This window comes from Meriones unguiculatus, chromosome 7 (assembly GCF_030254825.1).
Source record: "Meriones unguiculatus strain TT.TT164.6M chromosome 7, Bangor_MerUng_6.1, whole genome shotgun sequence".
NCBI classification, from domain to species: Eukaryota; Metazoa; Chordata; class Mammalia; order Rodentia; family Muridae; genus Meriones; species Meriones unguiculatus.
The window spans coordinates 5,216,468-5,240,000 of NC_083355.1; the positions used below are offsets into that span (position 1 = coordinate 5,216,468).

General features: G+C 54.0%; 1 protein-coding gene across 2 annotated transcripts in view; it reads right to left on the bottom strand.

Annotated features, from left to right (window-relative positions):
• The window catches only part of Septin9 (septin 9), a 151,367-nt gene that overhangs the window by 109,742 nt on the left and 18,092 nt on the right, over positions 1 to 23,533 (bottom strand). Inside the window, exon 2 of one of the 2 annotated variants that reach the window (XM_021640385.2) lies at positions 20,526 to 20,585. In XM_021640385.2, the coding sequence (XP_021496060.1) occupies positions 20,526 to 20,585 (60 nt within the window). Of the gene's footprint in view, positions 1 to 8,307; positions 8,908 to 20,525; positions 20,586 to 23,533 lie in introns of those variants that run through there. The other variant, XM_021640400.2, reaches the window with a different exon arrangement.

The window sequence follows — 23,533 nt, forward strand, 5'->3', positions numbered from 1 at the left end:
CAAGAAGCACTCAGCGAGAAGCACAAGCGACAGGTTCTGGAGGGAGGTGGAGGGATTTGAGACCTCTCCATTTTTACATTGGGTGTGTGTGTGGAGGGTATGGAAGTCAGAGGACAATTTCAGGGAGTCAGTTCTCTTCTGTCATGTGGGTCCTGCAGAGTTATCAGGGTTGGTGGCAAGGAGCTTTACCCTCTGAGCCCAAAATACTCTCTCTTTTCCTTCCTTTCTTCCTTTCTTTCTCTTTCTTTCTTCCTTCCTTCCTTCCTTCCTTCCTTCCTTCCTTCCTTCCTTTCTTTCTTTCTTTCCTTCTTTCTTTCTTTCCTTCTTTCTTTCTTTCTTCCTTTCTTTCTTTCTTTCTTTTTTCCTTCCTTCCTTCCTTCCTTTCTTTTTGAGGCAAGGTCTCACTCACGCTGTAGTCCTGGGGCTGACCTAAAACTCATAGAGATCTGCCTATCTCTACTTCTCAAGTGCTAGGACCATGGGCATATACAACCAAACTGGACTTTTCTTTATACACACATACATATACATATACATATACATATACATGTACATATGTTTGTGTGCAAATGTGTATGTGTGCCTAGTTGTATGTGCACTATTTGCAATGCTGTAGAGGCCAGAAGAGGGAGTCAGGTCCCCTAGAACTTGAGTTAGAGATAATTGTGAGCCGCACATGGACGCTAGGAACCAAAACCAGGTCCTCCAGAAGAGCCGCCAGCGCTCCTAACCCCCGAGCCCTCTCTCCAGCCTCCTCTTCCTTGTTATTGGAGACAGCATCTGTGTGGCCCAGCCTACCCTCAGACTCACCACGTAGACGAGCCTTGAACGGCTCTCCCAGCCCACCCTGAGCGCCGGCTTGACAGGTGTTGCCGGCAGCCGAGCCCGGTTTCTGTCTGCTGCCTCCTACATTCCCAGCCCGGAAATGATTTTCAAGAGAAGTGCCCAAATGACACAGCAGGGAAGAAAATGCCAGCAGCCAGAGGGAGCAGCTACAAAGACACTGCCAACAGGAACACTGACCCCACCTCACGCCAGACCCAAAGCTCAAGTCTGAGGCCAGAAGTTATCAACGTACTAGAAGAAAACACACTGCACCTTTGCAAACTTCGTGTGAGAAAATTCTTACAAAACGCAGAAAGTGAGAACCACAAAGGAAAAAAAATTGAAAAATGAGACTTCACCAAAAGTGAGAGAACACGCTCTGCTTGTTTAAAAACAAAAAACAAACAAAAAACAAAACCAAACAAACAAAAAAAACATGATTAACAAGACGAATAGCCAAGCCACAGACTGGAAGAGATGCATTGCAAAGCACACATCTAACAAAAGACCAATATCCAGAAGTGATGAGGAAGAGCTGAGCCATCCAATTTGAAAATGAGCAACAGATTTGAGAAAGATATTTTACAAAGGAAGAAATATATGAATAGCTAGGAAGGTCATGAAAATGTGCTGGGCCACATTAGTCATCAGACAGATGCGAAATTAAAGCCAGAATGAAATAGCGCAACCCGCCCACCAGAATGACTAAAATTTAAGAGTGACAGCGGCAAGTGTTGGCATGGATACACGGTGACCAGAGCTGCTGCTCGCTGCTGCTGGCACTGAATGGCCACTGTGGGTAAGGATGGAGCAGCGTCTTCCAGGAGTAAACAGACGCTGGCTCCGGGGGCCGATCGGCCTAGGTGTTTCCACCAGACAAATGGAACCAGCTTCCGTGAAGGAACAGGATAAGGTGCTCATGGAGCCATGAGCAGAAGCAACCAGAGGAAACGGGGAAACGTCAAAGCCACGGAGGGGTCGGGCAGGGAGCATGACCCGGCTGTAACACGGAACAAGCCGTGGCAACCCCCGGCAGTAGGTGACTCTGCCAACATTCGACCTGGATGGGGATCCAGGGTTGGGGAGACAAAGGCAGCAGCTGCGTGGGAAGGGACAGGGGCCTCCCCCGCGTGACCTCCCAAGTTGTGGCTGAAGCTGGAAAGCATCGTGCATTTACCTGTCAAAATTCACAGAGCAGTGCACCCACTACCTGAGCGGCACGGAAATGAGGGAAAAGAACCACCATGGCTGGTGAAACGGGAGCAGAAGGAGTAAAGGTCACAAGCACTGACATCTGCAACCTATTAAAACTGTGCCTCGGCAGCTGGGTACGGTGGCACTTGCCTGTGATCTCCGCCTTCAGGAGATGGGAGGAAGAAGGATCAGAAGTTCAGGGCCAGCCTTGGCCACGTAAAGAAGTTTGAATGTAGCCTTGGCTGCATAGGACTCTGTCTCAAAGACAAACTAATTAATTAATCAGTAGAATGTGTCTGAAGAGAGCCCAGTTGTCAGTACACAGACGTGGATCTAAAAGTGAACCTTCATGGTAGGGGTCGGAAGGTGGGTGGCTGTGGGCAGTCACAGTCCACCATCTTTTCTTAACGTTTGACTTGTTTCTCAGAAAGTTAGAGCAACAGAGCCTGAGGGGATGGCTCAGTCGGTAAAGGAGGCCTATCGCACGCCTACTGATGAGGACGTGGGTTCAGTCCCCAGCACCCACGTAAAAGTTAGATATGGCTGCACACGCTTGTATTCCCTAAGGCCCTGAAAGTTGTCCTCAGACTTCCACACACATGCCATGCCATGTGTATCACACACACACACACACACACACACACACACACACACACACACTAATTTTTAAAGACAAAGGTGGAAAATGATAGAGGAAGACAATGCTGACCTCCATGCATGCTCACACTCGCACACACTGAACACACAAACATACAAAGTAAAAGTGAGAGAATTTTTAAGTGACTGAAACCCAGCTAACACAAACCAGGACAACACAGACAGAGTCGGGGGGCACCTCCCTGCCTTCCCTCTAGTCAGATGGGAGCTGGGCATGCAGGCTGGGCTGGGAGCAACAGCGGCAGCACACACACCCTTCTACAGAGCCCAGGGAAGCGGTGCCCAGGTACACCGGGCTTTGGAGAGCTTGCACCACCCCCTGCTGGACAAAAGGTTCCCTGCAGCCACCCCTCCACGCCCTGCTGGGCCACCAACGTCCTGCAAATTAGGGGGTGTTGACACATAGGAAGAATGAACCCCCTATGCGCACCCTAAGTGTCTATGCGCACTCTAAGTGTCCTGTCAGGGTCCTGACGGATGATGACCCCTGCCTACTGACACACATAGTAAAAGCTGACTGAGGCTCCCCTCTCCGGGCAGGACAGCCATGTCCCTTCCTTTCCTCCCCATCTTAGGCTGAAGCACTAGGCAAAACCCTGAATCTGCGATGTATACTTTCTTCTTTAAAAAAGAAAAGAGATTTACTTATCATTTTTATTTTGTGTGGGGGAATATTTTGCTCGAATGCACGTCTGTGCACAGTGTGTAGGCCTGGTGCCCGCCGGGCCAGAAGAGGAGCCAATGGAGTTGCAGAGAGTCGTGAGCTGCTATGTGGGTGCTGGGGTCGAACCTGGGTCCTCTGCAGGGGCCGTAACCGCTGAGCCATCTCTCCAGCCCCACAGTTCTTTCTTCACTATTAACAGCAATGCCCTGTGACGTATGTCACGCACAGTCAGCACACACATGGCTGGGAGCCCTGCACGGGAGACCTACGCCAAGACATCAGCCAACCTGAGCCAAGTCCAGCCTGAGGGCTGCCCAGCGTGAACACAGGGCGAGCAACAGAGGGAGACAGGCCGAGGAGAAAGTGCAGAGAGAGGCGCGCCATCATGGCAGGCCCTTCTGCTCCAGCCAATCTCAGCAAGGCACCAAGACCCCAGAACTCAGGAGCTGGGGACACTCAGAGCCACACCTCTGTGAGTCAGGGCCCAATTCTTTGCCACTCCATTCCCACAGCACCCTTATCCACTTACCCCCACGCCGGGCTCCAACCAGAGCCTTTATTCCTGACGTCCTCCCTGCCCATGGATCTGAACTGTGGTTTTTGTTTTGGTTTTGTTTTTTTCTGATGGTTCCAGCCCCAGGTATGTCCACTCCTGAGTAGGCACTAGCCTCTACTAACTCCCCACAAAAACACATCCCCAAGCAAAAGTCACACCCCGCCTGGGGAGTGGCTCAGTCAGCAAAGCACCTGCCTTCAGAGCATGAGGACCTGAGTTCAAATCTCAGACCCCAGGTAAACAGCCATGCGTGGTGACGGAGGATGTAGACATGGGCGGATCCTCGGAGCTCACTGGCCACCTTTCCTAAGTGACAAGTTCCAGGCTGTTAGGAGATTCTGCCTCAAACCATAAGGCGGACTGTGTCTGAGGAACAGTAACCAAGACTGTGCACACGTTCGTACAGACACTTCACATCTCCTGCTCAAAGCCACGTGACAGGCCCTGCTGAAGGAAAGAATCCTAAGTGGCCAGGGGCTGGGCTGCCCCTGCCCTTCATTTTAAGCCACACACCCAGGCGGGTACTGTGCTGGGGGTGGGAGGGAAAGATAGTTCACAGAGCAGGAGAAAGTGCTGACAAGATAGACCAAATAAGGAACTAATAACCAGCCTATATAAAGAGCCACCACAAATTAACAACAAGCAACCTGACTGAAAAATGGACAGCGAGCCTGGTGTGGTGATACACACCTGTAATCCCAGCACGTGATACCTGAAGGCAAGAGGATCGGGTTCAAGGCCATCTCAGCGACACAGTCTTAACTTGTCCACACAGGGCACAGGGTGAATGGTATCCCCACACCTCAACGCCCACGACACCCTCACACCCCCACAGAGTAATTGTCTGTGAAAAAAGCCCTTAGGCCCGCAATGTGGCTCAACTGTTCAAGGTGACTGCCACCAAGCCTGATGACCTGGTTTTGATCTCTGTACCCAAATGGTGGGAGAAGGGAACTGATTACTTCAAGCTGTCCTCTGACCTCCACACGTGCCAGCAAGCACACTCAAATACAAAGAGATGCATAAATAGGACAACTGGGGTGGGGGAGGCTCTCCGTGACTTAGGAGGTGACCATCCCAGCTGCTGCCCCTAGGCCGTAAATATCCTCCTTTTTAAAAAGGCAGAGGGATCTCTGAGAGAACAGGGTCACGGGACAGCAGAGGCGGAAGCTGGAGTGACGCGATGGCAAGCCGAGGAATGCCGAGGCTGCTGCAGCCACCGGGAGCTGGGAGAGGGCGGCCAAAAGCTTCTTGGACGTCAGAAGGAGCCAGCCCTGTCCGGCACGTTCTGCTTCTGATTCCTGCCCACCAGAGCTAGCAGCCAGAGTCACACGTCCGTCAGTCACCGCCGGAAGCTGCGGGCCAGCCCGGAGGTGGAAGATGAAGAGCCTCCAGGGAGCCCCCGGTTGCCTGCCTGTCCCGTGGCAGAGAAGAGCTGGGACCCTGGTGTCGCACTGCACAAACTAGGCCCCAGCCAGGAGCACTAGTCCAGTGCCAGGGAGGTTGGACCCTTCCAGAGCCTGTGTAGACTGTCCCACTGGCCCAGGCATTCTCACCCTTCCTGCTCTCTCCAGGCCTGGCTGAGTGGAAAGTTCCCTTCTTAGAGAGTCTCTCTCTCTGTCTCTGTCTCTCTTTCTCTCCCTCCCTCCTCCCTGCTGAAACACAAGCGCTTGGAACAAGATAAAACTGCTTAATTTCTAAAAGCCACAAAACCGATCCAGAACAACGAAAAAAGAAACCACGCCGACCCTTGGCTGGAGACGCGGCATTCCGCGCCTCTGAGGCCTGTCCCCGCTCAGTGACTCATGCCAGCCCTGCTGAGGAGCCCAAGTCATTTGCCTGAGGAAATCTCCGAGAGAGCCCTGGGCCAGCCTCGCAAGGCAGAAGAGGGAGGAGAAGGAAAAGGAGAGACAGGGCCGAGCTAAGGGTGCCAACTGTGGCCCCGAGCCGCTTCCCTGAGGCTGGGCAGGCCCCGTGGCCCCAGCAGGACAAGACCACACCCTCTGCTACGCCTCCTGGACAGCATAGCAGACTCAGCCACCAGTCCTTGGGGCAGCCAGCCAGTGGGTCTCCATCCACTCAAGCACACATGTGTACCCTAGCCAGGATGGAAGGATGGCATGCCATCCGACGCTGAGACAAAAAGGCAGGCTCCAGCACACCCCTCCGGAAGGGGGAGCCAACGGAATGCACCGAAGCCCACTGAAGGGGGCGGGACTCGGCCTCACTCTGCAGATTAGGAAACTGAGGCCAAGGTACAGACAGATCTGCTCAAGGCCACCCAGCAGGGGACAGGACAAGAGCCTCCCTTCCCCAGGGACCGGGTTAGGAACCGGGTTAGGGTTAGGACTACAACTGACCCCAATTAATCAACACTCTAGAGGAGGAGCGGGGATTTTCCTCTTTTCTCCTAGTCTGGCCATTTACAGCCGAGTTTTGTGGGGGAGAAAAGTTTTGTACAGCTACATCCAAATGGAGGTCTGCTACAGAGCCAGTCATGCCCAGCGTGGCAGCCTGTGCCCAGACCCTACTTATTCAGGAGGCTCAAGCAGGGTGATCCTGAGTTCGAGATCAGCCTGCGGCACACAGCAAGACTACACCTCAACATGAAAAAAATAAGACATAAATGGCTTGGGAGCACAGCAGTCGGTGAACACCTGCCTAGCATGGCTGAGGCCTTGGATTCCATTTACAGTCCCCCAAAAAAGGGAGGAAGGAAAGGACTGGTCTTTGGCCCTGGCCCACCCTAAAAGGAGGTCCCACCTGGGGCTGTATGTAGGCCATTGCCCGGGTGCTTGCCAGCAGGCACAACGCCCTGGCCCCATCGTCAGCATCACAGCAACTGACAAGATATAATCCCAGCACCCTGGCGAGAGAGGCAAGAGAATCAAGAGTTCAATACCATCCAGGGCTAGACAGTGAAGCTGAGGTAAGGTGATCTGCCTCAAAAGGAGAAGGCCCCACTCTGGCCTGGTGCTGTGCTGTCCTTGGCGAAGGGCACCAATGATGGTTGGGTGGTGAAGGCCAGGATCCACAGCTCTCAAAGGTTGCTTTGTTCAGTGGACAGAAAGCTCTGGCCAGCCCGTGAGGCTGCAAGCTTTCGCACTTGGGTCTCAAGGGAGCCCTCTCCCCTTAGGCGAGGCTCTCAGATACCCTGCTCTCACCCACCTGGGCTGGGCCTTGTCATCTGCAGAATGACAAGGTGTTGAGCAGGCCACAACCCAGCACAGCCACACAAACAAGTGCAGGCTCCTGCCAGCCAGCTGGTGACAGCGGAGGTGGCAGGGCCAGGCTGCCTGGGGGAGGGAAAGAGGAAAGACCACCTGTCCGGGCTGCAGAAGCAGCTGCTAGCATCTCCTGCCAGGTCACCCCTACAGCCTGGGCACAGAACCCTTGGCCTGTGTACCTATCACCTCCAGCTGGTCAGGGCACTAAGCCCAGCCCCACTTCGTTTCCCCTCCCAGGGCCTGCTATGTGCTTGGCAGGGTCAGAGGTCACATCGCTACCAGCTGACTGTGTGAATGTGTGGCCAACTCCGATGTCATATCAGGAATCACGGCAATCCCAGGACTGGTGGTGACAGGACCCTGTGTGTGTGTGCTCAAAGGCAACCAATAGCCCGGGGCCAATGACACTTTCCGGTGGAGCTCAGCCTCATCGTGACCACAGGACAGCACAAGTCCAGAGGGTCACATCCCTAGAATTCCCCAGCCATGCTATCTCACAGCCCCTGACTCAGAGGGCGCCCAAGGCAGAGAAGGCAGTCATGACCTCCGACACTGGCAGCCCAGCAGGAGCTGAGGCTTGACGGGAAGGGGAGAAGGAAAGGGAGACCCCTTTCTCTTTCTTGAATGGTTTACACCCCTGCTGGGTCTGCACTGGTTCCAAGGGGGCTGCAGGAGTGCATGGCTGCATGTGTGCTCACACACATGCACTCTGGCCCACGAACACACACACACACACACACACACACACACACACACTGGAGGATGCACACGTGTGCATACACCTCCTCCAAGCACTGGAAAGCCACCACCTCTATAATCAGCTGCCCGAGAGGCCCAGCAAGGCTATTTCAGGAGGAGACCAAGGCCAGATGATGGACAAACAGGCAGGGCTGGAGCAGAGCCCATCCCCGCCATCCACCCTTCCTGAGCTTCTGAACTCACAGTGGTCACAGACATAAAAGTGGCACACCGGAAAATGAAAGAGAAATAGCTCCGGAGGAGAAGAGCCCAGTTTAAATAAAAGCCAGACACGACAGGACTTGGAGTGGGAGCAGGCAGCAGAAAAAGGGAATATTTCTGTAACAAGGAGCCTCGGATGCTCACTTCCCGGAGCCGTAGTAAAGTCACACCAGTTGGACCCAGGCTGGGGTCAGGGGCGGGGGGCAAGGAGGGCCGTGGCCTACCTGTGATGCGGTCTCTCTCCATTCCTACGGATGTATTTACAGCAGGCAGTTGGGGTGCCGGTGTCCCCCGCGCAGAGGGGTCCTCCTCCCCTTTCTCACCCTGTTGCCCTCCCTCTCTCTGCCTCCTCCTCCTCCTCTTCCTCTAAAAACACTCTTTGTCTGGTCTAATTTCTTCAATCTGCTGCAATCACGAACAGATCCAAATTACCACATTTCCATGTGTTGGTCATATGTCTCTGCTCCGAACTGAAGTAGCATTGTCTCTGCCACACAGGGGCGAATGGGGAGTGCGAGGAGAGAGAGAAACTGAAAAATAAGTTGGGGGGAAGGAGCCCGATGGGAACCCCAGGCGTCCCTGGGTCCTCTGCCTGGCCTTCGGTGCGGTGGCCTCAGCCGTCCAGCGTCCAGCGTACGGCTTCCGGCAGCACCTCCTCTCTCCGCCCCCTCCAGGCCCCGCCGCTGGAGTCTGGCTGTTCCCTTAATATCCACTTGGAGATGCCTAACTTAGGCTCTTGGAAACCAACTCGCAGAGTCAAATTCCTGGCCACTTCCAAAGTCTTTCAGTTTTTTCCCGTCGAGCGATGCTGTGATTCTTCTTGGGTTTTTAAACGTTTAAAAAGCCTACTTCCTGAGTGCCAGCCTCACCGTACTCTCGGGTCCAGAATCTCAACCCCACCGCACCCGAATTAACTGGGCAGGCAGGGGTCACCTCCCAGACAGGAGGAACTGAAAGAAGCTTCCAGACACCTTCCCCGAAAAACCCTGAGAAGCACCCCCTGTCCTGTCAGCGGGCACATCAGAGGGACAGGCTGTCCCCACCCCAGGCTCCCAAGAGGCTGAGCTGGCTACAGGCTTCCTGGAAGATTCCCACCCCGTACACATGAGTCAGTGAGTCTCAGCGGTCCCCGGGGAGGGGACACGTCCTCTGGCTACAATTTCCCCAGACTCAGCGGCTCTCTGAGAACATGGCTGGCCCCGGGGGCTCAGCTGTTTCCTGGTGGACACCTGGTCCAGGAGCTGCTCACCTGGCAGGGGGAGGGGATCCTCAGCACCTGCTCATGAGCCCTAGCTAGGCTGATAGGCTCAGCAGTAAGAGGGCTGGGGGGAGGGGCATCCCCAGGGACTAGAGCATCCTTGTACCCAAAGGTCATTCAAACCTGGTGGAAATCGGGGTCTTTGCTGTGTAGTCTCTGCTTAAAGAAACACATATGTATTTGTGTCAAGGCTGAGGGTTGTTCTATAAAATCAACTTCTGCCCCTCCATTTAGTTATTCATTCATTCATTCATTCACTCACTTTACAACCTGATCGAAACCCTCCCCCCTCTGCAGTCCCCCCACCTCACACAACCTTCCCTGCATCTCTTTGTGGTATTGGGGTTTTGTTGGTGTTCTGAGACAGGGACTGGAATGCCAGCAGGCTGGCCTTGAACTTCTGAAGATCCTCAAGGTTTTCATACAGAGCACCAGCCATGCAGGCTTACGCCATCTTGCCTGGCTCAGACAGTCTCTCTTGAAAAAGAGACTGCAAGCCCAGGAAAGGAACCTGCCTGACCACTAGCCCGCTGTGCTTGGGTCCCCAAAGCACCTGGACACATATTCCTTGACAGCTGGTTCCGTGGAGGCCTGAGTTTGTAGACCCTCAGCATAAGGCCAGATCCTTCATAGCTCAGAGCTAAAGCACCCCAAGCCCGAGATGCCATTCCAGGCCCATTCTCCTCCCTGCCTGCTGCGGGACCCCAGATGCCCTTCCCTAGACGGCCAGGCATCTTCTTGTGGGAGTGTACAGACCATCTCTAGCCTCCTGGGAGACATCAAGAGAAATCCCTGCCAGGGAGCGTGGAGCGGAACCTCGAAGGGCAGCCTGCAACCGTGAGAGAGTCGGGAGCAGCCTCTGAGAGGACACTTGGGCACCGGAAGAGTTGACCAATATTCCCCTAAGACTTCACATCCTAGAACCCACGGCAGAGGCTTTGTCAGAAACGGAACTTCACAAGAAGTGAGGGATTTTGAGAGGAGGACCTTTTGGACCACCTGAGTGATCCAGGACAAGCTCTCGTACGAGACCTAAAAAAAAAAAAAAAGAAGAAGGGGGTGTCTGGGAGGAGTTAAGGGGAGGAACTGGGGGTGAACATGATCTAAATACATGTCATGAAACTCTCAACGAAGTAAGGAAAATTTGTATTTTCCCCCAACATAATAATATTCTTATTATTTGGGAATTTTGTACAAAGCCCCATAACCACGCTCTCTTCCCATTCCTCCCGGTCCACCCCGGCACCCCCCACCCCCCCAGAAACACCAAATCCAGGTCGTGTTGCCCATGTACTCCCTGGAGTGCAGTCAAACTCCCAGTGGCCAGCCCTTAAAGGAGACGGAGGCCCACCCCACCGCCTGCCAGAAGCCATCGGCCTTGAAGAGCCACACTCCGGCGTCTCCCCGGTTTTCCAGGGCTCTCATCAATAGCTTCCTGTCTGGACTGTTTCCTTGAGATGTGGGGCGGCAGAGTTGGATTTTTAAAAAGAGGGAGTCCGATACTCGGAGGGAAGTGGCCACACGCCAAGGAACAGCTGGAGTCTCCGAAGCTTACCCCTGGCTCATCCACAGTGATGCTGGGCGCGCTCGCCGTCCCAGGACTGAGAGGACACACGTGCATTGCTTTACCCCCCCTTCTGCAGTGACATTCTTCAGCGACTATTTCCATCTAAAACAGTCAGACCAATCAGGTCGAGGAAGGTCGCCGTGGGCTGGGGCTCTTATTTCCTTTTTTTTTTTTTCTTTCCCCCACTTCTTTTGAAATACAGTCTTAGATAGCTCAGGCTAGCCCCCAGCAAAGGGGGGCTCTGAACACCAAGAGTTGTCTTTGTTTTGTTTCTTAGGATTTATTTATTTTGTTTATTTATTTATTTATTTTTAGGATTTATTTATTTTTTATGTATGTGAGTGCTTTGTCTGGTCGTACATATGTGTACTGAGCGTGTGCCTTGTGCTCAGGCAGGCCAGAAGACGGTGTTGGATGCCCTGGAGCTGGAGTTGTGGATGGTTGTGAGCCACCGCGTGGGTGCCGGGAACTGAACCTGGGTCCTCTGCAAGAGCAGCCAGCGCTCTGAACCACCGAGCCATCCCTCCAGCCCCCGATTCTGAACTTCTGATCCTCCTGCGTCCACCTCCCAAGGGCCAAGATTCCAAGTGCGCACCACCAGGCCTGGTTTTATTTACTCTCTTCCTTGGCTTTGAAAAAAAAATCCTCCTTGATGGTTTTTCTGCTTATAAATACAATGTCTGTTCATTCTATCATATTTAGTAAGTACAAAAAAAAAAAAAAAAGTCAGAAGAAATTGTTTCTTCCTTCAGGAGACTCCCCAGGCAAACCAGAAAGACATGAGCAGCCATGCATCCCAGTGAGTGGCCCAGGGTGGCGAGTGGGCCCAGGCCAGGGGCCGGTGCCTCCTGTAGGCACCAGCTGTATACTCTGTGGCCTCTGTAGCCGCTATGACCCTCAGCTTCTGAGGACCTAGTTTGGCTCAAGTTCTGCTTCCCCGCCATGCCTAAAAATCTAAGCACTCTGGCCCAAGTCAGGGGAATAATTTGAAACCAAAACCCTGGCAGTGCAGACAATTCAGATGGAATCTGCATTAGTCATACAAAGAGAAAGGGTGAGAGGCAGGGCAAGCCCCAGCTGCAGGAGCCAAGAAACCCACTGCCCACAGAGTGTGGAGGCTCGGGAGACAACTCAACAGCCCCCCGTGCTCTCCCGTTCAGGAGAGTGCCAGGGGCTGTGACAGTCACAATCAGGAAGCCTGGGCGCCCATGAGGGCTAGCCTGCTTTCAATAGCTTTTCCAACCTGGAGAAGGTTTGCCCTTCTGGGGAGGCAGGACCCCCGGGCCACCCCTCCGAAGCATCTGGCTGTGCCAGCCCAAAGCCCCAGTTCTCACCCCAGCCTACAGTTAGGACACCGCCATCATGGACCCTTTCCAGTCCTCCGGTCAGCATCCAGTCCTCCCCCAACACTGACCCACATGGGTGACCTGGGTGCCCTGACCATGTTCTTTGTGATGTCACTCACAAGGACATAACCCTCCAAGCTGCAGAGGAAACTCACTGTCACGACCCCACTTAAAGAAGCAGCTGGGGGCCTAGGCAGAGTCAGGAGGAAACTGTTCATCTGCAGGGATCAGGCATTTCCGCCTCAGTTAGGAAGCCTTCTAGGATTGCTTCCTCCCCTCTGTCCTGCCCCATATTGTAACTAAGCTCTCCCAGACAACTCTGCCCCTGTAGCTTTCTTGGTACGACTTTTCCTCCTGAGTGGACAGACCTTCAGACTCCCAGATTAGAGGGTCTGCTCTATGGAGCCATAGGAAAAGGGACAGGGGACTTCACAGAGCAACCAGGGGCTGGGACCATGGACCACTGCATCCTACATCGTGCTCAGTTCGGCTAAGATGCCGCCATGCCATCTTGGCTCCCCGGGCACCCTGGGAGGATGCACCACAGCACTGGTCGGGTGGGGGCAAAAAGGTACCAGGTGTGGGCAGGCAACTTAAGCTACTGACAGTGACCAGGAGATCCCAGGGAAAACAGGAAAGGAAGAACCCGCACACACTCACACACATGACTGTGACCCTGGAAAATTGGTTTTGAAGCCTCCTCAGGGCTAGGCTCCAGGTGTGTTCCCTGAGGAAGATCCTGTGAGGAGGTAGGAGGAAGGAATCCCTGAGAAAAGCAGGCTCACCTCTCTGGGCTGATTTCCGGCCACTCGCCACGTCCATCCCCTCCCTTAAAGATCCACACCCAAGTCATGAGGCTCAACAAATGAACGCTTAAAGACAAATGAGGCTTGGGAAAACAATGTGATAGCTCAGTCAATAAAACGCTTGTCTTCCAAGCACGAGGATCCCCATCACCCACGTGAAAAGGCTGGGCACGGTGCTGCACACCTGTTATCCTGATGCTGGGGAGGCAGAGACAGGGGGGTCCCTGGGGCTCACTGACCAGCCTGCCGAGACTAACCGGGTAGTCCAGGACAGCGAAAGACCCTGTCTCAGAATATTAAAAAAATAAAAATAAAAATAAAGTAGTAAGCATCTTATAAATGTCAGCCAGTTACCATCTGGGCTCCGCGTATACAAGCAGACCTATGCATGCCCACACACATGCATACACACACACACACACACGTACACAAACATACACACACATACACACAATACACACATACATAGACACACATGTACAAACACATACCTACACACATCCATACATACACATATACACAGACACACACATACACATACCCACATGAATTTCCTGAGTCAAGTGTAGTGGCTCAAACGTGTAACCTCAGCTCTTAGGAGGCAGGAGGATTACAGTAAATTTGAGCCCAGCTTGGTCTATATAATAAGTTTCAGATCAGCCAGGGCTACATAGCAAGGGTCTATGCAAAAAGAAAAAAAAAACAGTAAATAAATAAGTAAAATACTTTCACTTCCAGATCGCCTAAGTCCAAGTCCTTGAATTAGAAACCAAGGCACTCAGGCTGCCGAATCGGAACTGGCCCGGCCACCCCGGCTGCTGTACCTGCCAACAGAGTGGGCAGCCGGAAGAGGCCCTGGCCCGGCTGCTGGAGCCTCCAGAGAAAGCCGCTTCCAGCCTGGGGCCGCGCATTCCTATCTAGAAGCTTCTCTCAGCTTTTTATTGTACCTCAAGACCCGCCTTCCTAAGTAAACCCAGGCCAGTTCCTCTGTGCAGGGGTGGGGTGGGGTGTCTGTGGGGGTGGGGGGCGGGGGGTGTCTGTGGCAGGGAGGACTCACCGCCTGAACTTGCCACCATGGTACCCTTCCACGGGGAGGAGTAGCCCGGATGGCCTATGTTTCTCACCTCAAGCTCAGCCGTCCCCTAACCCCCAACACCAACCTCTCCCTCTACCCCGACTCCGCCCCTGGCTGCAGCGGAGGAACTGAAGCGGAGACAGGGATGGAGCGCAGCCCAGGAGTCTTCCACTTTCCACATGGAGCCTGCACTCTGCTTGCTCAGTAGGCACCCCATAAATATTTGCTGGATCAACGATGAATTTGAGAATGCAACACGCAGCCAGTCCAAGCCAGCACCTCCCAAAGCACTTGACAGTGGTGAAGATACAGTCCATCTGCCTCGCTTGGCTTGGGAGACGCACGTGGCCAGGAATCAGTTGTGATGTGCACACTCCCAAGGCCTTCTGCTGTGTTAGCTGGAACTGAGACAACTCGGCACCACTCAGCAGCACCCAGGAGGCTGAGGCAGGAGGATCTCAGGCTTGAAGGCAGCCTGTGCTACAGGTCCCGTCTCAAACAAACAAAACAACCAGGCGAACAATTGAAAAACATAAGCCCACGGGAGCCGGAGGGGTGGCTCCGTGGTTAAGAGCACTGGCTGCTCTCGCAGGGGACCTGAGTTTGCTTCCCAGCACCCACATGGTAGCTCACGGCCACCCATCACTCTGGTTTCAGGTGACCGGTGCCCTCTCTGACCTCGGAGGACGCTTCATGCATGTGGTGCCACGACACACATGCAGCAAACCTCATACACACAAAACAATTTGACAGATGGCTCAGCAGTTAAAACATGTACTGCTGAGTCTGGGCCCCAGCACCCACCTCGGATGGCTCGCAATCTCCTGAAACTCCAGCTCCAGGGGATCTGACGCCCTCTTCTGGCCTCCATAGGTACCTCCCCTCACACCCCTTCCCCCCTCACATTCATATAATCAAACTTTTTCAAATTAATTAATTCATTTTTATTTATTTATTTTTCATGTACAGTGGTGTCTGACTGCATGTATCTCTATGTGAGGGTTTTGGATCCCCTGGAACAGGGGTTACAGACAGTTGTGAGCTGCTTCCTCTGGAAGAGCAGCCGGTGCTCCTAAAAACTTTTGAAAATAGTCCTAAATGCCTAGCAGGTAGCAACTACCCAAACCAGCTGTTTCCTTCTGCTCCTCCTAAAGCCCCAGAAGATAAACAGCTACTTCTTGGCCAAAGCAAAAACAAAACAAAACAACAACAACAAACAAACAAACAAAAAACCCTGCTATTTCTGCTTTAAACTGGCTCTTTCACCAGTCCCGCTTCCTTCTATCAAGTTGGGTCCAACAATGCCTGCCCTGTGCACAGGAGACAGAAACAGCCAAGGGCACCCTGTTAACTAGACATGAACGACAGGCAGGACCAGTCACTGTTGCTCTGGATCCTAGCTGGCGTCAGCAGGACAGGGAAGCTGTTTTTCAGAGGCAACACCTTCAGAGGTAAAGAGAGTAGGCTAGCCCGCAGAAAGGTGACTAGCCAGGGAGGCCAGGATGTGGGGTGAGCTGGGGGGGTGAGGGAAGGGAGGGCTGGAGACGGGAGGGATGAAGGATGAGGCAGGGATACATCAACATCTGTGCTGAGGGCTGAGTTCGCGGTGAGTGCAGAAAACAAAGGCAATGCAAGGGGGAGTGTGTGTACGTACATGCGTGTACGTGTGTCCACGTGTATATGTGGGGAGTGGAGCACAGCCTGGGCCCTGGCACAAAGGCAGGACTTGGCAAACACCCCATGAACTCAGCTATGCACGGGAAGAACCCACAAGATGAAGAACAAGGACAGACACAACAGGTATGAGGAGACAGCGGAGGTCAGGGCATGGTCCAAACCACAGCTGCCTGGTCCAGGGCCACCAGAGGGAAGACAGACCGAGACGAGGATTGACCTGTGTGGGGTGAAGAGGCAGCAGTCGAGGCCGGTGAGAGGCTGCTGGCTTGGGCTTGGGCAGTTGGAATCCTCGTCGGGTATGGCTGACTTGACAGGAACTTGACCTATCTGGGTAGAGGGAACCCCAGTTTACTGTCTCTATCGCACCATAGGGCGTTTTCTTGATTGATGACTGATGTGGGAGGGCTCAGATCACTGTGGACAGTGCCATCTTCGGGCAGGTGGTCCCAGGTGGTATAAGAAAGCAGGCTGAGCGAGCTAGCTAGCAGCATTCTCCACGGGCCCTGCTTCAGTTCCTGCCCAGCCGGTCCTCTGTGACAGACCGATCTGTGAGGTAAAATAAACCCTTTCCTCCCCAGGCTGCTTTCGGTCGCAGTGGTCATCACAGCAACAGAAATCTATCTATGACTGGTGATGAGGTTGACGGCATTGCTGGAGCGGGGACCAGTGGCTCAGAGCAGAAGGGCTGAGCCAGAGATGCCCACAGGAGCCCAGAGGCAAGGCCCTCTGCAACCCCTTCCTCTCCCAGCTTCCTCCGCCTGGCACAGTTTAACATGGCCTGGCATAGGCTCACTGGCTGTCAACACCCACAACCACAGTAGCGCCTCCCACCAAGGCAGCAGGACACACAGTCCTGGGGAACCAACAGGACACACAGAACAGGTGCCAGTTAGCTGGAGCCTCCCGGGGCTGGCAGCAGCTAGACTACTCGTTACAGATGAGAGGTGCAGTATTAAGCCAAGGAGGCTTCCTTGAGGAGGTGTGAGTAGGAGGGGTATGTAAGGGGTCGATGGGAGCTGGGGCACCAGCCAAGAAATGCTGTGGGACAGAACAGCTGTGGGGAGTGCTTTCCCCATGTCCTTATGGCAGCGTCCCCACACTGTATTCCAGGAAGACTCTTGGGATGGGGTGGGGGGGCATCTGTCCAGGAAAGGCGGAGCAAGGCATCAGAATATCTCCCTGCCAGAGACCCACTTCACACATTGGAACTGGCTTCTCTCATGGCTTTGAAGCCAGCCATCCAAAATCAAAGTGTGGGTAAGCCGTGCTTTCTGGGAGGCACCAAGTGGGGGAGGGGCTGTCCCTGTCCTCCTCTCAGGCCATCCTGGCTTATGGCTCTATTGCTCTGGTCTCTGCCCCGGTTTTACGTTCATGTGCTTCTCCTCTGGTTCTGAGGACAGCAGCTCTGGACTTGGAAGCTCTGGATGATCTCATCTCAGGCCCATGGTAGACACGGTGCGATTAGGGGCAAAGCCACAGACCTGAGGTGCTGGAAGGCGGAAATGGGCCCCACACACACAACGGATGTCGCCACGGCACAGAACGCTGCCGGGGATTCTGGGCTGAGGTAGAGATGCTCAGAGTCAGCCCAGGAAATGCTGTGGGAGCCGTGGGAACCAGGGCAAAGGTCAACCAAGGCTGTGGTCTGCCCAGACAGGCTGCTGGAGGCATAGGAAAGGGGCAAGTGTGGGAGAAAAAACCGGAAAACCGCTGGGAACAGTATAGTGGCCATGTTCAGAAGGACAGAGGTGGGCATCTGTCCATCCCACCCTCCACCTGAGGAAGCAAATAGATGAGCCTTCCCAGCAGGGTCAGTAGCAGAGAAAGCCCAACTGGCCAAAGGGGAACAAACCACTGGCTCATTAGGAATGAGCCAAAGCCATGAGGATTTCTGTGGTCCACCCTAAACCCTAAATGATGTGAGATAAACAAACAGACAATTATGTGGCACTTGTAGCATACCGGGGAGGGGGTTAGCAGGCTGATCAGAAGCAAGATCACAGATATCCCAAACTCGGGCTAGATTCCAGGTCCTCGGTCATCTTGGCTCTCTGCAGGCTGGGCTAGCCTGCACCATCTCTGCTACAGGTGGCTGGTGGGCAACTCAGTGTTTGTGTTTAATTTTGTTTTGTTGAGGCCAGGGTCTCACGTAGCCCAGGCTGTCTTTGAATTCGCTAAGCAGGTAAGGAAGACCTTGAGCTCCTGATCCTTCTGCTTCTACCTTCCTAATGCTGGGGTAACAGTCATACACCTCCAAATTCAGCTGGGTCGTGCTGATTTTTGTTTTTGAGACATTATAGCCCAGGCTAGCCTGAAAACAAGCTGTGTCACCAGGCAGAGGCAATTCTCTCTCTCAGCCTCCCAAGCGCAGGGATTATTGGGTGTGAACCACCATGCCCAGTTTTCTAAAAAAAAAAAATTAATAGGCTTAGGGTTGGACTTTTGCCTAGTATGCACAAGGCCCTAGGTTCTATTCCTAGTACCACAAAAATAAGAAGGAAGGAAGGAAGAAAATGCAAAGCTTTGTTGTGAGCTAAGGGACTGTGGCTTGTCCCCTGAATGTTGATTTCTGCCCAGACCTAAACAGCTTGGAAAGAACAGAAAATGGGCCTGACAGTCATGTACCCCATTTCTCCCTAGGGACAGGGAGTCCCAGACAGGAGACCATGTGACCAAAGTTGGGAGGAGTACAGGGACAAAGAGGGACCCCAAGTGGGGACCTGGGGCCTGGCAGAGAACCTGTCCTGGGGTCAGGGCAGCAATGAGGCAGGCCTTAGATGAGATGAGCTAGGAACGGGTGCCCCATGGGAGCCGACAGAGGCCCAGGGGAAGACTGTCTGTGTCAGCAGACAGACCCTATGCGAACCTAGATCACTGCTTACAGCTCTGGGCTCCTGCAAATTATGCCTTAGGCTTCCAAGCTGAGCAAGCCCAGGCTGCCAAGCGCTGACGGCACAGAACTGGCTGGCCTGAGCCTGGGGAGGCAATGGCAGAAGGAGACCTCATGCATGCAGCCCAAGTACCAGCCCTTCAAGACCTGAATCCCCAAATGCTGCCTATCTCCAGCCCTTTGGGCCAAGGCCAGCCAACAAGGAGGAAGGGGAGCAGCTGAGCCGCAGCAAAGCAAGGGCCCCCAAGTACAAGGCAGCAGACACACAACAGTGACGGGGCTGGCTGGGGGTGAGTAGGTCTCGTGGCTGCGGTGGGCAGGATGCGTCTAAACCATGACTGCTGAGTCGCTCAGCAGCCCAACCACCTCCAGCTATGGCATCCTCCTCCTCTGCTGACACCCAGGCTCATTGCACGGCACTCAACCACACACTGGCACACCAACCACGTCACCCATGTGCTAAAGCCAGCACCACGCTGGCACACCATTCATGCCATACACACGCTAAAACCAATACCGCTATCTGTGTCACACACATGCTAAGCCCATACCACTCCTAATGTCGCCATTGCTCCCTACAAAGAGCCTGCTACCCTCACCAGGCCACACCCTGAAGATGAAGCTAGGAGAAGGAATGCTTAGGAATTAGGGTTATGCCACTCTGCTCTGTCCATTCTGGAGCCTTAGATGGCCCTGATTGGTCCAGAATGGTGCGTATTCATAGCTACAAATTACATACCATGTTATGTAGAATTTAATTGAGAGTAAATTCTGTGCAAACCAATGAGCAATAGAATATACCTGAAGAATCTACCTCAGCAGCCCACAGGCACGTGTGGCTCATGGCTGGCCACACACCCCTCACATACAAAGCTAGGTCATGTTTCTCTGGATGGCGCAGGGCTAGAGAGCAGTGGCCCCGGTGGTGGGGTGCCCTTGCCCCTGAAGGCTCCCTGCTTGGAAGGAGTCCTCCTGCAGGGTTGGGGCTGGAGAGCTTGGCTCTCAGGGCAGTCCTGATGACAATTTGTCGCTGTGGGTTTCCTCTGGTGTCGAGTGACCTCTGCCTTCCCTGTCCACACTAACCACCATTCCAATCCCATGTCCCTCCTCCATTCATCCCAGCAGGCCCCCAACGCACACGCATGGGCGAGCACGTGTCCCCAGAAGTTTATCATTTGCTATGGAGGTGGGTCCTTTCGTCTCTAACAACCAACACCGGAAGAAATGCAAGCTCTCAGTCCAGCAAGGATCCTCTGAGGTGACCAGAGGACTCAGGGAATGGAGAGGCTTGTAAATGGAGTCTGAAGATGCAGGAAAAGACACACAGGCCCTGCTTCAGGCCTTAAGGGGGAAGAGCAGCCCCTCAAACTGGCCCCAGTTGGCCCTTATGGTTGCCAGAGCCTCTGCAAGAGTTGGAGGGGGGGATTCCTCCTCCGGCGGCCCCAGAGTCAAGCATTTGTCTCCTCCCATGGTTACTGGGGAAAATATGACCACTTGAAGGAAGCAGACAGAGCAGTACAGGACACCCCCTTCCCCGTGCCAACGGCCCACTGATGAAGCTGTCCACACACGCCACTGAATGAGCCACAGACAAAGACACTACGGTTCACTCCAATGCAAATAAGGCCACTCTGCTCTGTCCATGTCCTTACTTCTTTATACTGTGTCTGGGGGGGGTGGCTATCCGCAGAGGTGGGCACCCTCTCCGCCAGACCCAAGCCTGGGCTACTTGCACAGAGACATCAAAGACAGTAACCACAGCAAGGGGCCCCGAGCGCTCGGGGAAGTCGGATCTCAAAGGCAGCCGAGAAGAAGCTGCTTACCTGGGCCTGTGGGATCCGCCAGCCTCCGGAGGCGGCCACCGCTGGAGGTCCGCCCGACTCCTGAAGACAGAAACAAAGGGAAAAGGTCACACAAGGCCACTAGGCTCTACCTCCCGGTGGGTGGCTAGCACGGGTGTGTCCCCACCTCTGCACTTGCCAAGGGCTGTCTCGGAGCCATGACAGCCACCCACCTGGGTGCTTCACACAATTGTCACAGGACCCATTGTGCACCTGAGTCTCAAAAGGGCTGGGCAACCCGCCTGGGGCCACACAACAACTAGGAGCCGAACCCAGTCCATGTCTGGGTGCAGCTCACATGTCCTCACAGCATCCACTGATGGAGAGGTCATCTGTCTCTACCACAGCACTCAGCCAGGACCTCCTGCTCAAGACCCACACCTGACTACCACTAAGACAGAAGCCCCACCCATCCTCCATGGCTCCAAAGGCTGGGTAAACTGGGCTGTGTTGAGGGTTGAGCAACAGAACTGTTCTCTCTCTCTCTCTCTCTCTGCCCCAGAAGGGGACACAGGCAGAATCTGGATCAGCTCAGTCTCATGCCACATTCAGCCTCCAACCACATATGCCCCTTGGCTGGCACTGCCACTGTTGGAGAGGCTTGTAGCGGGCAAGCCCTAACTTGAGGGTTGCGAGGTGCTAAGCTGAGCACAGCCCATGGGCTGCCAGGAGGAACATCCTCGAGAACCCATGTGGCCTCCCTACCATAGCCAGGTCATAGCGTTCAGCAAGTGTGCCACACAACTACCCTTCAGCGAGTCACAAGGACGCCCCAGCCTAAGCCAGAGAGATCATCTCTCCATCCCCAGAAGCCAGAGGACCACCTAGGCCAGACCTGGACGCTCCCCTGTGTCCTCCACCATCTGATGCACTTCTCGGCTATTAGTCATTCATTCATTCATTCACTCAGTCACTCATTCATCCATCCATTCAGCCACTCATCCGCTTAGTCGGTCTGAAATTCCTGGCCAGTCCACTAGGAAGAGGATGTATGGGTAGGTAGATGGATGAGTTGAGTAGAAGGATAAGCAGATGGGTGGATGGGTAGGTGAATGGGTGTGTTGTGGGTGGATGGATGGATGGATGGATGGATGGATGGATGGGTAGGTGAATGGGTGTGGGGGGGTGGATGGATGGATGGGTAGGTGAATGGGTGTGGGGGGGTGGATGGATGGATGGATGGATGGATAGGTGAATGGGTGTGGGGGGGTGGATGGATGGATGGATGGGTAGGTGAATGGGGTGTGTTGTGGGTGAATGGATGGATGGATGGATGGATGGATGGGTGGGTAGGTGAATGGGTGTGTGGGAGGGTGGATGGATGGATGAATGGGTAGGTGAATGGGTGTGGGGGGGTAGATGGATGGATGGATGGATGGGTGGGTAGGTGAATGGGTGTGGGGGTGGATAGATGGGTGAGTGGATGGGTGGGTAAATACGTGAATGGATGAATGGATGGTCGGTGGATGGGGAGGGACATAAATGAACAGGTAGATGGGGGTTGTGAGGAGCCAGTATCTTTCCTTGGTCCTGACACACATCTCCAGACTAGGAGTGTGACTCAGGTGAGCTGCCCAGGGCCATGGAGAAGGAGCAGAGACAGGCCCTTTCCTGAATGTGCTGAAGGGACACCTTGGCCGCAGCCCACCCAAACCTGGTGAGCTCTACTGTATCTGTGGATGAAGGCGGCCACCACCACCCCTTCCCACCGCCGTATATGCAGTGGACGAACCCCTAGGAGGCACAGCTGTCTGGGACCACCTACTACTAGTGAACAGCCACTGTGTCCCCAAGATAAAAACTGGGGTGAGGAACAGCCAACAAGAAAAGGCAGCACTGAGCATTCCTGTGGCCTGAGTCACTTCCGGATGAGATGGCTTTGCAGCGATGCTGGGGACAGAGGGTGTCCTGTCCTTCCTCTGGAGAGTTGGATAGCCATACCCACTACCTGCCCTCTGGTTTCAGAAAAAAAAAAAAAAAATGCAAGTAAAGGGATCTAAGGCAGCTAAAGAACCTTGGGCATCTGATCCCTTCTCCCCAAACCCAACTGGGAAAACAGTATGTGTTTTGGGTTTCTGGGGCAAAGATTTATTTTCTTTACGCTATTTATTTTTCTGATTTCCTATAAACAAGCATCCATGCCAAGTGGCCCTGCCAAGGAAGCTGCAGAAGAGCCCAGGAGGGGCTGAGGGTCCCCTGAACCTCAGGCTCAGGCGTGGTCCTGAGAAGAGCCCCAGACCAGGAATGGCTCAAGTGTACCAGTTTGGACCTTCTCCCACAGGCCTGTGTCCAGGGCAGCCAAGGACTGTGATCCAGCTGAGAACTGAGTTATTTTTATGTGACTTTAAAATAAAGAAGATTCAGAAGGAGGGAGACACGAAACTGGGAGTCAGCCCAGGGCAGATGACCCGAGTCCTCTGAGGCTGAGGCCGGGCTGCAGATCAGACCTCACCGGCACTGGCTGGGACTTGATCCAGTTACAGCTCCCAGAGGGGACACAGAGTCTTCCTCTGGGCTATCAAGATTTAGTGACAATGGACGGGGGCGGAGGGGAGGGCCGGAGAAATAGCTCAGTCTGTAACATGCTTGTTGCACAAGTCTTAGGACCTGAGTTTGAGCGCCCAAACCCACATGAGAAAGCCAAGTGTAAAGGCACACACATGCGTCCCCAGCACAGGTGGAGACAGACTTTGGGGCTCCCCGACCAGGCAGCCTCACCAAATCGGTGAGCAACAGGCCAATGAGAGCGAGACCTTGTCCCAGAAAGCAAGGTAGAGCCCAGGGCACTGTGGTGCCCGCCTTGATGACGGAACTCAGGAGGCAGGCGCAGGTGGATTTCAGAGGCTAGGCCTACATGCACAGTGAGACCCTGTCTCAAAAATGAGAAGAAACGAGGCACAGACTGTGGAGATGTTCTTTTGGTAAGGTGCCTGCCACGCGGGCATGAGGACCTGAGTTCAGATCCCCCGTGACCTGGACTACACGCTTAA